The 16,010-nt window shown below is 44.7% G+C and overlaps 1 protein-coding gene across 1 annotated transcript in view; it reads left to right on the forward strand.

Annotated features, from left to right (window-relative positions):
• The window catches only part of KCNMA1 (potassium calcium-activated channel subfamily M alpha 1), a 250,752-nt gene that overhangs the window by 116,223 nt on the left and 118,519 nt on the right, over positions 1–16,010 (forward strand). The window contains exons 12-13 of the mRNA XM_040623777.1: positions 925–1,011; positions 7,322–7,398. Of these exons, the coding sequence (XP_040479711.1) occupies positions 925–1,011; positions 7,322–7,398 (164 nt within the window). The remainder of the gene's footprint in view (positions 1–924; positions 1,012–7,321; positions 7,399–16,010) is intronic.

The raw sequence follows: 16,010 nt of genomic DNA on the forward strand, positions 1-16,010 counted from the left end.
TTAAAGATTTTATTTATTTATTTGACAGAGACAGCCAGTGAGAGAGGGAACACAAGCAGGGGGAGTGGGAGAGGAAGAAGCAGGCTCTCAGCAGAGGAGCCCGATGTGGGACTCGATCCCGGAACGCCGGGATCACGCCCTGAGCCGAAGGCAGATGCTTTAACGACTGCGCTACCCAGGCGCCCCGCAAGGGGAAGTTTTTTTAAGGGATAATTTGCATTTGTTTTATAATTACAGTTTGCCCCTATCAGGATGTACCAGACACACACTTATTCAAACGCTCCCATGCATTTTGGTAAAAGCAGACTGGAATCGTTTCCAACTGCTGGCATTTTTCTTTTTCACTGTTTGGGTCGATCCAAGTCATTCTACATAGGCTGCACTCGGGAGTCCACTTACATGTCTTTACCAACGTCGTGCAGATGTGATATTTGCTTCTGCATTGGTTACGGGTGTCGTGTACCATTCCCTGCAGTAATACATGTATATGTGTATGTTTCTGGATGCATATAGGGGTCCCATTAATGCTCTGTCATCTAATGGAAAATTGTTATAGCAATAGCTTTATTAGACCAATAACATTCACTGTTGACCATCAACAGAAGTTTCCAGAGGGCTACATATCAGATCAGAAGCCCGTGGTGGCAACCCCATTATACACCCCCAGCCCTGAAACCTAGATGTGCTTTGATTTCTGCAACTGGGAGTATGCCCACCTGGGAACTGAGCAGCAGAGCTTCATGATGGCATTGTCCACTTAAATATCTGGGACTGTGGACATCAAGCTCCAGACAACATCTTTGGGAAAAGCATTAGACTAGTGGGCCCCCTATAAAATTAACAGTACAGTGTAGCCTTCAAGGTTTTATTCAGAACATGACCTCACAAATATGTCTTCTTTGTTTGTTTTTGTTCACTGAGCAGTATATTAATTAATCCTGGAAACCATCTTAAGATCCAAGAAGGTACTTTAGGATTTTTCATCGCAAGCGATGCCAAAGAAGTTAAAAGGTAAGAGTTCATATTTATCTGCCTTCCTTTCTGACCCGGCCACAGACTTCTTAGATCCACCATGATGGGAATGCTTTCAATATGTATAGGGCCCTAACCCCAAAACTTCTTAACGTGTCCATGGGTATCAATGGTGCCAAGTCTTAGGAAGAAGACACTGCTTTCAAACGCTTCCATGAACTTCTCTTCACGTAATTGATTTCACATCTTTGAATGAGAGTAATAACCTTTTTGAACTGGAAGGGCCTAGTTCACTGCTCCTTCATTTTGCAAGGGAGGAAACTGAGTCCCAGAGAATTGAAGTGATTGTTCAGGGTCATCCTGATTCTTGATGACTCAGAACAACACAACAGAGGACAACTGGTTCCTTGTCTAGTACTCTTGACCTAATATCCAGGCAAATGTACTCGAGTATTAGCAGCTTTCTAATCTAAGTACCAAATGGAATCTCAAAAGGTTTGGATTAATTTCAGATGAAATATTCAATTATTTCTATAAATAGAAAAATATTTCTATTTATGGCCTTCTAGGTAAGTAGTTGAAGTTGTCAGGTTCAATTCTTAAGCCTCTGAGGTGTAGCCCAGGATTTCATTGACCTCAATGTTTTATGACACGTTTGTTAGTATCCTTAAACCTGTTTAAGCAGCTCAGGAATCATAGGGCTCTTTGGAGAACACCGTGGAATATTCTTATATTTGAGTCTATCCTATGAACTATGAAAAACTTATTAGCAGAAAATGTGGCTCCAACAGTCAGACAGGTCACTCACTTTAACAATTATGTTACTTAAAATATTTCAAATAAATGATTAATTGCGAAAGGTCTATAATTATTTATGGAAGCCTATTGTTTTCATGCAATGAGTTCCCACTCAAAGCCAGGCCTGTGCTAAGTGTTCCACGTTCATTTTTGCTAGTCCTCAGAATAACCTCATAAGGTGAGTCTTCTAAAACCATCAGGGCTTTGGTTTCCTCATCTGTAAAGTTGAGATAAATGATTTGTCCGAGGTTATACAGCACATAAGCAAGTGGCAGAGCCCAGATTGGAAATGGTCTTTCCCTTTCCCAAACCCACACTTTCTTACCAAATTTATAAGCCAATTCTTATGTAGAGTTTAATATGTGCAGCCCTGCTTTAAGTACCAGGTACCATGAACTCAACGTCATCCTCTCAACGGCCTTGTGGGATAGGTAGCGTTACTATTTTCATTTTCCACATGAGGAGACTGAGGTGCAGATCAGTGAACTAACTTGCCCAAAGCCCCACTGCTAGTGAGTAGTAAAGCCAGGCAGTCCAGTGCCAGAGCTTACCTTCTTAATTATCTGCCAAGAGGTGAGCCTGACATGCTGAGCACAGAGCTAGCATAATTGACAGCTGATGCCTATTAAGTTTTTCCTCTCCATCCACTCCTACAAACTAACCATACTAGTTATAAAAGCTTTTAGGGGGGAAAAATGGGGTGGAGAAGCAAAACAATAATAATAACAACAACAAAACAAAACAAAACAACCCCCCCACAAAAACAAAACCAAAAAAAAAAAAAAAAAGAAAACAAACAACAAAAAAGCCAAAAAACACAAACAAAACCAAAAAAGCAACAACAAAAAAGAAAAATTCTTTAAACTGAGCTATCTAAAAGCTTAAATTTACTAATACAAATTGGGAAAGAATTGCCATTATTCAGATGGGGACAGAAAATCTTCTTATCCAGTTCACGGATCTGACTGTTCTTCAGGAGTACCTTGAGAACTGGGTTCACCTGAGCGGAAGGGGGGATGAATGGGATGGAAGACCCCTCCACCCCCACCGGGTCCCCTGGAACAGAAGGTTGTGCTCACATCTAGACTGCGAGACACACCAGCCGCGTCTCAACCCCATGTACAGGGGAGCTGGGGAGCACAGCGGCGCTGTAGATCACGTGTACCTCCCAGAGAGCAAATAGAACATGAAGCTCCCATTTGTGTAATTCTATTTCCTATTGCATCTCTCGCTAATGAATGTCACAAATACCAGGCAGTCCAAAAAACAAATTACCTCCTGTATTAGGGAGTGCAATATGTCTCATTTCAGTGCTTTATGGTATTCACATATACATGCTGACACAATCAGCTACAACAGCAGCCTGTAATTTTCCGTCGTGTGTGATGTGTCGGAGCAAATGCTGTCAGTTAGGGGATTTCAAATAGATGAAGACTGCAGAAAACCACAGAAAGGGCCTTGGAGATTTGAATGAAACGAAACAAGTTTTGTAAAAATGAAAAAGCTGATTCTGATGATCCAGGATTGAGTGTGTACCTCTCCTACAAAAAAGCAACCAAAGAAGTTAACAGATTTTAGCTCACAGAAACTTTCAGATGCCGTGTTTTAGGAAAAGAGGAGTGAAAGCATCCATTCCAGTCTTAGAAAGGTCACTTTGGGGTGAACATTCGGTCTTTTGTCCCCTGTTCCTTGCCACTAAATGTTTTCCTTTTCAAATGACCTTGGCCCACAGTCTTTGATGTAGGAGTCACAAAATGGTGCCCCATTGACTCAGTTTGGCTTGCAGACAGAATTCATTTGATTCACAATTTTAACAAATAAATGAGTTCCCAAGAGGAAGACATCATCATCTTTTATTGTAAAATCCCTATTCCTGGCTTCTCCTGAAAAACTTGCAGATCTAGCATTACTGGGCAATATTCTCACACTCATTCACCCATCAAATGTCTTCAGGTCACTCACTTTCTAGAATATTCTGTACCAGGTGCCAGAGAAGCAGTAGTGAACAACGAAGTCCTTGCTCTCAGAGGCTCATGTTCTAGGGGGAAGAGAATTGCAGTTTTGATTATTTATGGGACATTAACCAAAGAATTAATGCAGTTGGGTCACCGATCTAGATTGGGCGTAAGTGAAGGCTGCTCCGAAGGAGCCACATTTGAGCAGAGATGGAGGTGATGGGAAAGAGCCCATCATACAAGGATCAGAAGGGAAGAGGAGACAAGGTGGGGACAATGTTGTGTGCAGGGAGCCCAGGGAAGGAAAGTGTGTCTGAGGAAGTAGTGTGGGATGACGAGGTAAAAGAGAAAGGCCGGGCTGGCTCCCGTAGGACTTGATAGAGGGGTTGGGTTGTTATAAAATGGAGTCATTGATGGTTTTAAGCTGGGGGTATTGTAGTCTGATTACCTTATTGAAAGGTCTCTCCCCTCCATTATAAAGAATGGGATGTAGTGCAATAGGGGAGGGGCCCAGAGACGGGAGACTGCATAGTGTAAGCGAGGGGCAGTAACGTGGGCTAGGCTGGTGAGTGGAGGTGCAGAGAAGGGAGACTGATTCAGAATATATTTTATTAGAGGATCTATAGGGCCCACTGGTGGACTGCATGTAAGAAGTGAGGGGGAAAAAGAGGAATCAAGAATGAAGCCTAGACTTGGAGCTTATGCAATTGGGTGGATAGGGGTTCCCCACCTTACTGAGATGGGGAAAGCTAGAAGAGGAGCAAGTTTGGGGTGTAGGAAATTAAGACTTCTATTTGGCTATGTTAAGTAGGCGATATGTAACTGAACATACACATAAAGATGGTCATAAAGGCAGTTAGAGCTAAGATTCTGGAGTTTGGGGGGAAAGATGAAGGCTGGAGGTGTCAGTTTGGGTGCCGTATCAGGGAGGGTCCTGGCCAGAAACAGATGACATACCCAAATGAGAAAAGAGAGGAGAGTTTTATGAAGGGACCATATAAAGTTGTGGGCAGAGAGTTAAGGAGAACCGACAGGGGATGGCAAAGCACCCCAGAGCTAGCAACAGAGGTGAGCCATTCTCAGCCCTGAATCTACAGAGTCCAGGGGAAGGAGAGCTATCAGAACCTGAGAGAGAGGTTGTAGCGTACGAAAGGCTGCCTGGCAGGAGCTGAGTCCTCTGTAGTGTGGAGATGTGGCCACCACCAATTCATGACCCAGCAGGGAGGAACTCTCCCTTCCCATCCTCCAGTCTCCTGCTGGCTCTTCCCATTGGCCGAACACAACAGGAAACCAGAGGACAAGGAGACCCTAAAGACCAGCTTTCCAGGGTATGGATCTGGTCTTCTTGATGGTGCGTGTGTTAAGGTCACCAGCCAAGGGCCACTTGGGGAAGGGGTGGGGTGAGCAGAAGAGGAAGTGGGAAGGAGAGCAGAGAGGGTTGAGGTGGAAGGAGGGGATATGCAGTAGGCCTGAGGGGTGTGAAAAGTGCTCTGGAATCCATGGCCGTGGATTTGAAGTGAGATCAGTCAGCAGAGTTGTGTTCCCTCTCCTGAGCTCAGCTGCTCAGGTGCAGGTGTGCAGTAAAGTGGGGGCTTTGCCAGGTAAGTATGAGAGAGACAGAGATGTGTGGGGAAGAGCATGGTGCTTGCAAAGAAGTGCCACTTGGCAAAACTCAGCTGGAGCTTAGATACTGTGCTCCTTCTGGGTGGGGGAGGTGTCTCCAGGACTGCAGACCAGAGACCCCCCCCCCACTCACCCTAGCTTTAATTCATGAAGTAATCCACTTGATCTTCTCAACGATCTACTCAGACTTATCACTATTTCATCATCTCTTTATTAGAGATGTCTTTAAGACCTTGAGCTCTGGAACTAGGCTGTGTGGACTTGAATCCTGGCTCTGTGTGACCTTGGACAGGTCATAGAACCTCCCTGTGCTTCAGTTTCCTTATCTATAAAACAGAGATAATAATCATTACTCCTTCAAAGGGTTGTTTGAGGATCAAATTCATTAATTCTTAGAAAGTGCTTAGAATAGCTCCTGGCCTATAGTCTGTGCTCTATAAATGTTCCCTGTTATTGTTATTGTTACCATATGTAGGAGCATCAAGTGGGGGAGAAAATGGTGGAAACAAAATGGCTTCCTCCATTCCCCTTTCTTAGTCACATTGCCACTCAGAGCAAATAGTCAGCTACCTTTTTTCTTTTCTTTTCTCTTCTTTTTTCTTTTCTTTTCTTTTTTCTTTTTTCTTTTTTTCTTTTTTGCAAGATGGATGAACACTGGTATTTAAAGAAATAGTGATTGAGAAGCTAGGGCAGAAAGAGCATTGGGCTTAGATTTAGAAGTCCTGGGGCCGGCCAAGCCCAGCACGAGATGACTTTGGGCAGGTTGTGACAACCTCCTCAATTTACAGATGAGGACACTGAGTCTTGGGGACCTCCAAAATCTCTTCCAGATCCCAAAGTCTTAATATTGGTTTCCCCCTGATGCCAATGTGCAAGTCCTGTGAAAACATGAAGGAACCTAGGAATAGAACAGTCAAGAGTTGTGTTTCTTTCTTTGTAATCTTGGTCAAGGGAAGACCATGTTTATCCCTGGCGTTCAATTTCACGTTGGGAGTGGTGAAGCCAAGGATTTTGTTAGTCCCCATACCCAGAGCTTGTAAGGTTGTTCCAGTGAATTTTATCCCAGTAATACCTTGTCCCGAAAGGATATAGGCCTCCAGTGCTGTTCTAGGTCCTATGCGTTCTGTGCTTGAATGATCTTGTTTTGTCTCATCCAGAATATCTTTGACACAGCCGATATGCTTGGTAATCACAGCTTGACACTTTAGTTAGTCGAGGGGGTTTTCTTGTTGGTTGCTTCCACTGGGTACCCAACCCTCGAGTGCTCTCTGCCCACCCCGTTGCAGTGCTCAGCTGAGCCGTGCTTTACCATGAGAAGAAAACCTCCATTTATTACATGTTCTCTGGGCTGGAGAGTGTGGGAATTGGTTCTTCCAGTTTGAGACCAAATATGGGCTATGAAATGCCAGAAGAAATTTGACAGAGGACCCCTTTGACTCACCACTTTTGTCTTTCCCTGCCATCTTCCTCCTTAACCTCTCTCACTTTGGAAAGAAATGTGCTTTCCGAGTGACAAGGCTAATGTGTTTATTTGACGGTGGAACTTGATCCTTGTGGCCCCTTCGATAAATATCTGACCAGACGGCGAGGGTTTCGCGGACGGATTCAACTTCCCCACCAAGGGCCTGGGGCTGGTTGCCCGCGTGTTCTGAAGAGCAGCACTGAATGCTGTGCTCAGAAACGAAAGACGAGCCAGCAGACCCAGGCTGTCCCATCGGCAGCCATTCCCCCAGTTCCTTTTCAAAGGAAAGTTTATTAAAAGAAGCACTAACTCAAATTGCAGAATCCTGTGTTTGAAATAAAAGGTCTTGCAACAAACATTTCCGTCCGTAAACGTCTAAACCTTTCAAAAGATGAAAGGAAATTAGTGCTGGCGTGTTTCATTAATTTGGCATCACGGCGGAGGAAATGTGGTGCTCGTTTCATTTGGGCGGATTATGAAACGTGTCAGTTTTTCCATTCTCTTTCTCCAGGGCATTTTTTTACTGCAAGGCCTGTCATGATGACATCACAGATCCCAAAAGAATAAAAAAATGCGGCTGCAAACGGCGTAAGTAGTGTTTCTTTCCCCCTCCCCCTTCCCTTTCCCCAATTCTGTTCCCCTTCTCCTTTTCCTATTAAAGAAACACTAAACATCAAGAGGTTTCTTGAATATGTTTATGTTTCACCCAGCAGTTTAAAGAGACATGAAAAAATGCCTGTCCTCACTTTATTAGAGCAGAGGATGAAAAATCACCACCATCAACACCTTTGAGTGAACCTAGTGCCTACCCCTCACCTCTGAACCCTGAAGGGAGGCTGTGTCCACTTGAATGTAGTCAGATGGTGTATGAAAAGGAGGACAGCTAAGACCAAGGAGGAGGGAAGATTTTTGCATAGTGATTTCCAGCGGATGTGGGACCACCAAGTGTGAAGAGGGTTATACTAGGGCTGAAAGGGAAACTGAGTCCGAAGACGCTGTCGCCCAAATGGGAGCTGATTCTCTTTCCATTTGGGACTGCGGCAAGGTTTGATACCAAGATCCCGAGTTTTCCCTTGTAGTACCCTCAGGCTGGCCCAGGAAGAGAACGTGGCCATTACCAATCAGCTTTATTTGCCGTTGCTACAATAACCAACCTCAAACACCATTATTGCTCCTTGGGGTAGACCCGATCGGGCTCATTAGCTTCTGGCGTATCCTGTCTCAAATCTCTTCCAAAGCAGCTTGTCAATAGGACCTCTTGAGAAAGATATGGTAAGTCAGGAAAGTTGAATCATGAGCTCCCGAGAAACCAGGACTTAAAGTAGGCGTGCCTCGAGAAGGCCATGCCTCTTGCAGCAGTTGCGTTGCATTGCCTAATAGAAATTGTTCACGGCCCTAAAGAAAACAATAATAATGATGCCTTCCTTCCTATGGTGACTTGGTGTTTTTAGAGCTCCTTATTTATGATCATTATTTTCTTTGATCCTCACCCTAACCCTGGGTAATTGTCAGGGGATGTTATTAATTCCATTTTACAAAAAGAGGAAAGTAAGTCTCCAAGTTTAGTGGGAGGATGAGATTGCTAAGAGTCACACAGACCCACCAGACAGGGGTTTAGTCTCACCCACAGGCCTTCCCATGCTGTGCACTTAGTGCTCTAATCATTTTTGCAAGAGAGAAGGGCAAGGCAATGACCTTGGGTGTGATGAGTAGAGCACAGTTATGAAAGATTGCCCCATAAAATACTTTTTCAAAAGCGGAAACCAGATAGAAAAGCACTATTCCTGGGATATGCCAACCAAAGCAAGGGCTTTTTTCACTGCATTCCCGAAGGGGGACACAGTAACCCCAAACCAGTAAGATATAAATATTACTCTGCTGGGGCGTGAAGACGCTCGGTCTCTTAGGCAAATCCCCATGGGAGCATTCTTGGTCCAGAGCAGTTTCTGTAGAAATCCTCAGGCTGGTTCCCAAGTTTGGGGCAGCTTAGGCCCATTGTTTTGCTTTCTCTGCTGACTGAATACACATGGCTCCATTCCCCCCAGCTCTGACACCTTACTAAGATGAACATTTATCAAGGTCGCAGTCAAAGAGATGCTAAGTTCTTGAGGTCTAAGAATTCTCTGATTCTGATAACCTAAGGGGAGCATCTAAGGGTGTGTAAGGCCCAGAACAAACCCACTGCACTTCCAAGCCCCCTGAGTCATTGACACAAAAGGCCATCCTTATCAGGCCATCTAACCCAGCCCTTCTTGGTTGGTTGTGAACACAGAAACACAGCTTGGCTGACCAGGCATCCCCCAGATCATTTCCATCAGAGGAACACAGTACCCCAAAGTGGAAGGAAATGAGAGTAACAAATACAAAAGGGTCAACTCCTTTCTAGGAAGCTCTTGTAGCAGAGGGGTTGGGAAATGCAGGAGAGTGCCAAGGCCAATTATTCATGACCAGATATCTGCCAAAGAACCTGGTCCCGTGGGGTACCACTGAAATTGACTTATTGATTAGCCATCCACATATTGCCGAGTACTTTCTTTGTGCCACGTGGATTTTTGGTGCCAGGGATAGAGGGGTGAACAAGGTAACATCACTGTTCTCCTGAAGCCTTCACTTTAATGAATGGAGACAAAAAATGATCATAGAAACCATTAAATGCAGATAGAGGAGGCTGCCTGAGGGTATGGGGAACTTGTCAGGATTCTGCTTTAGCCAGAAAGGTCTGGAAGGCCTGTCTTGGAAGGTGATATTGAAGCTGAGACCCTGTCCAGGTTGGCTGAAGAGCAGGGGCAAAGGTCAAGAGGCAGGAATAAGTTTGAAGTGTTGGAAGGAAGGAAGGAAAGAAGGAAAGGCCAGTGGGGCTGGTGGGACTGGGAAGAGAGTGGAATGAAACAAGGTCAGAGAGGAAGGCAGGGGGTAGTCCTATAACTGATACAGCCATTGGGAGATTTTGAGCAACGACACAACATCATCAGTTCCTGTATTAGATGGTCTCCGTGGTGACTGGAGAGAGAACAGCCTCCAGGCAGGCAAAGGTAGAAGGTGGAATAATGGAGAGAAAGTGTTTCTGACCCCTGCTCTGATACTAGAATGTTCCTCCTAGGCACTGCAGTGGAACTCAGCAGAAAGCTTTTAAGTCCCTAGGGATGAGGAAAAGGCCTCTAAGATATTGTTCCACTCTGGTTCCAGGCAAGCAAACAACGGCTGACTTTAACTTCATCCTAGAGGGAGAGGCACATAATTACTTGAAATAATTTTATTCTCTTCCTTCCCCTTAAAGCTGGTTCAGCCAGTGAAGGGTGTGATCTCTCACCATGCATGGCATGGATTGCCATGGAAGGCCTGTCTCCCAAAGCCAAGCCAGTGTGATAGGGGTCTTGCCCCTGTCTCTCTGTACTCCCTTCCCTCTTGGGCTCCTCATCTCATAGAGGCCTCTGGCTGTGAGGTTAATGTTTGATAACAATCAAAATTGTCCAAATATTGCTCTTCCTGATTAAAAGGCCACAGCAGCCTGTGTTATAGATGGCAGGATGCAGATGTGCATGTGTAAGGGTGGTCAGAATAAAGTGAATTATTAAACACGAACCTCCCCATGCATACCAGGGAAGTCAGGAAATTGGGGAAGATAGGTTTTGGTTGCAAAGAAACTTTCATTAGAAGGAGCTAGAACTGTGACTAATGCATTGGGGCCGGGGGGGTTCCTGTGCCTCAGAGTGCACATTGCCCGCGCCCTAAGTCAGAGAGGGCAGCTCACTCACACAGTCATTCATCCAAACCTTTTAGGCCAGGTGTTGATAATTCACCCTAGACTGATACACCTCCATGAGAGCAGAGCTGATGACAGTCATTGGTCTTTATCCGTACCTTCCTAACCCTCCCCTCCCAACCTCGCTCTTCTCCTTCCACCCCCACCCCCACCTCCCCATTCACTTTGAACATTTCATGCCATACTGTCTGGAGAAATATCGAGTGTGGACGTTCCATTTCTGGAAATCCTGTGGTAGTATAGTTTAACTTTTGCATTTCTTTCCATTTCTTCATAGCATTCCATCAAGGAAGAGAGTCAAATTCAGCTGTCTGGCCAAGGAGCAAGCTCTCAGAATCTACTATTTACCCATTTTCTTCTTCTGTGTAACAAACCTGGTCTAATGATTTACATTTTTCCCCCCAGCCTGTAAAAGTTTGCCAAAGGGTGGACTCCCAGGGGACAAGTCATGTCTGAATTGATGTGTTTGAAGGAATTTTCTTGAACTTCTAATCATTGACATATTTTTGATTTATTTTTTTTCTCTTTGCTGCCTTGGAATACGGCCCCTACTCTATTTTAACTGCACACTGGTAGTGATATATTGTGAGTAAAACGGGTTCCCAGTAGCCCGGAGTCCAGTTCCCTCTGTCTTTCTCTAGAAGAGATACTTCTTTTATTTTCTGTATAGTTTCAGTTTCTTTTTTTCTTTTGGTATTTATGTTGCATGTAGCAGTGACATCATGCCCCAACTCCCTCATCCAACATGGTCTACAGAGTAGCCTGGAGCTGGAGACCCCCCAAGAGCAGGGAACCCGCCCCCCCCACTCCGTTCATCTTCCCATCCCCCAGCCTCTTGCCAGCTTCTGGCACTGTCTTATTTTTCCATCTGAAAATAAGACCTTGACCACAGTGTTTCTCTCGAAGGCCTTGTCTTGGGACCTTTAGGGGACGCTGAGTAGGCTGAGGTAATTACCACTATGGTTGTAGATGCCTCGTCAACTGGGGGTCATTGTCATGCTTGCCTTTGATAAATTAGACCTGATTTCTGCTACTGAGCTTGAATTCCTACCCTGAAGGAGACACATATGCTACATATATATTCCTGGGTTGTGATATATATATGATATGTACCAGTACTTTATATGTAAAAATGAACATTTTTATATATAAGCATAGAGATATTTTATAGAGAGAACGATGTATTTATTACAACGTATGTACCTCTCTATGCAAGAAAGTGCTTTCTAGAGGATTAATTGAACGCCAAACTTTGGGATTGTAAGTATCTTAAGCCACCTTACTGGAGATAAGTATTTCCACAGTGGTAATTATTTCCTGCAGTCTATGAAGTTCCCTTGCTTTAAAATAAAGTCTTGCTTTCAATCAGTACCCACTAGGACATACCCAGTTCGGCTGTGGGTGTTAGTCAGGCATCTTGGAAGATCCATTTACTTGTTGCAGGCGGAAAAGATGGCTCAAGGACAATGTTCCATTTCGTTAGTGAGCTATGGAGAGGTCCCAACAAGCAACCGTTAAGTCTCTGAGCCCCTAACTTATTCACAGAGTAGGACCCCTCTCACCCAACAAGATGTGGCCGTTTCAGGGCCAGTGTTTCTGTGTGTGACTCCGAGCAACGCTGCCTTCAGTGGCCCCAGCCGTGAGCGTCGTCGGGTCTCTACGCATGTACGTGAGACTCCACTGAAAACGAGACCCACCCCGCAGACCAGTTCAGTCCAGCGGTCCTGGCATCTGGAGATATCGCCGCACTCAGAATTCTCCTCGCCTTTGCACCATGCAAGGGGGTCATCTGATTCTGGCTGCTCTTCGGAGTTGGAGGCTACAGACTGCTCAGTGTACAAACAGAACACTTCAGTGACGTCTTCAGTCCGTCACGCAACGCTGCGGAAATGGAAGCTCTGTGGCTCCCTTTATCAGCAGAACGCCTGGAAGGATGGCTTGAGGGCATGTGCCACTTTCACACCTGCAGAGGTGCCTCCTGTACCTCGTGATCCTTCAGAATCAGACAGAAAAGGGGATGTCAATCCCCAAACAACGCTGGTGCCAAATTCCTCTGCTTTCCACAGCCGTGGCGTGGTGCAGAGGGCAGGGTCAACTAGTTCTGTGTACTTAGTGCCACTGACATTAACTAGCTTCTTCTTTCCCCTCTTTCTGTTCTTGGAAAACCCACCTGGAAGATCCTTCTTCTCCCTGCAGAAGCTACGAGGAGGAATTTTGCTAAGTGAAGAAAGACATCATTCCTCATTTACAGGACTGGAAAGAATGCTCTCTGATGCCCAGCGTCCCATCAAACGAATGTCTCAACTCTGTACCTCGGTGGACTCTTTTGTTCCATGGATGCTTCTAGTTCTAATTTTAGTTCTGCTGAGCACATGAAGAGCATTTTCAGGGTTCGGGCTTGGAATTCATCCTTCCTTCCCTGGATTGATTTTAAACATGTCATTGCTATCTAAAAAGTATCCTTGAACTGAAAAGGCGGATTATTTTCTTCTTCCATGCTAGTCTGCCTTTGAATTTGCTCCATTTGAACCTAGAATACTTTTTCTCCAGCAGTTGGAAAACTCCACCTGAGCCTCTCAGTCCAGCGCTGCTTTTCCTGCCCCTTCCAACCCACCCTGGAAATTAAGATTCTGCAGTTGGAAATTGGCTGGCAATTTGGTTGCTGATGCAGGAGGCAGATGATGCTGAGCACAGGATGGAGTCCAACTCCCTCTTCATTCCAGGCTTGGCTCGGAAGGGCTAACCGGCAGAGAACTGGAGTGTGACAGCTGATTGTCAGTTTAACGCAAGGAAAGAGCAGTAACGGAGCCACGTCCACATCAGCCACTTCTCTACAGGTTTCTTTTCTTGTGATCATGACCCTTGAAAATAGAGGAAAAGTGGTCCTAGAGTAGGTCTGAGAAATCCCCCATTTTTAAACACTTACGAGTAAACAGATAGCTTTGATGATGTCCATTAGGGAAATACTTTTATTTCATCTCTACAATTAGCACTAGGAAGTCATAATGGAAATATTGGATAAATACCACTTCATTGTGGTGAAGGAAAGCACATAAAAGCTTCTTCTCAAATTGTAAAAGGGCTAAGACAGAGTTCTTTGGAGGAAGGTGAGACCCAGGGTCTCATTCTTGGCAACCACTTAACCTCTTTGAATCGGTGGCACCGGTCCAAGAACAAGAACCTTGCGATGTGGGCCAAAGAGAAAACAGAGTCCCCGGAGGCTTATATTTCTGCTTTCCCAGAGTTAAGCTGGCCTATGGGGCCAATTAATTGAGCATAAAGTTCCAAAAGCCCTAAGATGGAATGACAAGTAGCTACAGTGTTCACACCTACCAGAGACACACTCTTGTCTGTTTCCTGTCTCAGGACCCTTAGCAGGGCTTTGAGGGGACCCAGCCAGCTGCTGCGGAGGTGGTCCCACTGCTGGCCGTGGCGGCAGAGCCAACATGTTTGCAAGTTGCCACTCTTGAACCAACTCCTAGAATTCACCGCTGCCCCCTAAACACCCCCTGTGAATTGTAAGAACCACTGAACTGAAATGACACTGCACACAGGGTCCCCTTTCTGCTCCCGTATAGAGAAAGGCCGCTAGTTCAGGTAGTCTGTTGACTAGCTGCCCTTCCGCACGGATCCACTAGATGTCCTCATAGTTCTACTTTGCATTACCGTTGAAATCCTGGGGAAAATTCCCTTTTCTGAGGCTTGGGGTTTGGGAAGAGAGCGTGGATGACTATGTGAAAAAGAAAATCAGCAAACACCAAAGGTGAGAGGGCACTTTATGTGTCCAGGGAGTAGATTAAGAAACTTATTTCTGGTTTAAATAAATACTGAAACTTTCAAAGTCGCTCTTTGAAACCTAACCTTGAGAGTTTTAAGTGGCACTCTGATATCTGAAATTAACCTTCTAACCTACACCAGCTCTAGAAAAGGAAACAGTCATGGGGAAATGGAAATAAAACACCAGCGGTTCTGAATTTCTGTGATTTGCTAAAACAAAACTGGAGGATTAGGAAGCCAGAGAGAGTTGAAGGGGACAAGGGGTGGTGTTTTCCAAATCAGGAGAGCAACGACTTAATTTTGATATAATTTTATTTTACAACTTGAGAGTATAATTTTACACACAGTGTCCACATCCTCTGGAACAGCTACCACCATGCGGGCAAATGCTCAAGCGTTTTTAGTTCAAGCCCTTGTTCATGACTCATCTAAGGGCCCAGAGGAGGGCTCTTCTTGGCTGGGACACACATCCTTCAAGCCTGATGAATCGCTCCACCAGAAGGGAGGTCAGATGGGCCTTACCTTTTAAGAGGGTGGGCCCGGAAGTGTAGAGGTGAAGACATCTTGGGGGTGGGGGTGTCAGTGAAAATGGACTATTCCAGAAGTAGAGCGAGAGAGCCGCCCTCCCAGTCGGTGGCATCTTGGTCTAGACGTTGTAATTCACAAAGGTTTGTCAACACGTGGGGCTCAATCATTTTTAACTGTTTCTGTCTTGTCTTTGAGCCTCTCATTGATCATTCTTGCTGGTTTTTTTTGTGGTGGTGCTTGTTTGTCTTTTGAGATTTCTATTTTGTATTTGGTGTGAGTGTAAAAACGATGACTGGGGAGGAATGACGAGTAATAGCATGTTTGCTTTTTTATGCATATGCTGCTTTGGAATGTGACTGCTTATAATTAACATTTAATCTTCTTATAGCAAATGGTTTTTTGCTGCTTCGATTACCAGTTTCAGCCTGTTCCTGCATGCTAACAATATGAAATTTTAGAACAATGCATGGTCTCCAGAACAGCCAGCAATAACCGTTGTAAACAGTTCCTGAGAGGCACTGGGTTGAAGTTGTGTTTCCTCCTGAAGCCCCTTATCAAGTACGAGGTTTAAAATCACCCATTATGATGGGCTTACCTCTGACAGAATCGTTTCAAAAGTTATTCCGCCTCATCCTCCCTCCCCTTGTCCTTAAAGACAATATATATGGAAGAACTCTCTTTGCCTATAAATGTGTCAGATTCTATTGTATATGAACCCAAAATGGCAGTATGGAAATGAAAACCAGGGACTGTTGCTAATGAGAAGCATAGCATTTCAGATTTTGTTGGGCTTCTCTTCTGCTACGGCATTTGATTAAGTTTTTTTCAAAACAATTTATTTACAGTGAAACAAAAATTCTTTCTGTTTCCCTCCTCTGTGTAAATAACAAATATTTCCAGTAAAAGAACCGAGCCAAAAATAAGTGAGTGGTCTACAAGTTGTCCATCAGATGTGGATGCATGTAAAATAATTTTATTTTTGTGTCTTCAGCTGAAGACTTTCCCCTTTCTTGACTCCAACCACGACCATTTGGGGTGTCTGGGCATTCATGCCGTGCCTTCTAAAGTCTTCCAATACAAATGCTATAGTGGAACTTTTCTTTCTTTTTTTTTCTTTTTCTTTTCTTTTTTC

The sequence above is a fragment of the Ursus maritimus genome, unplaced genomic scaffold (genome assembly GCF_017311325.1).
Source record: "Ursus maritimus isolate PB19 unplaced genomic scaffold, ASM1731132v1 scaffold_7, whole genome shotgun sequence".
Classification (NCBI taxonomy): Eukaryota; Metazoa; Chordata; class Mammalia; order Carnivora; family Ursidae; genus Ursus; species Ursus maritimus.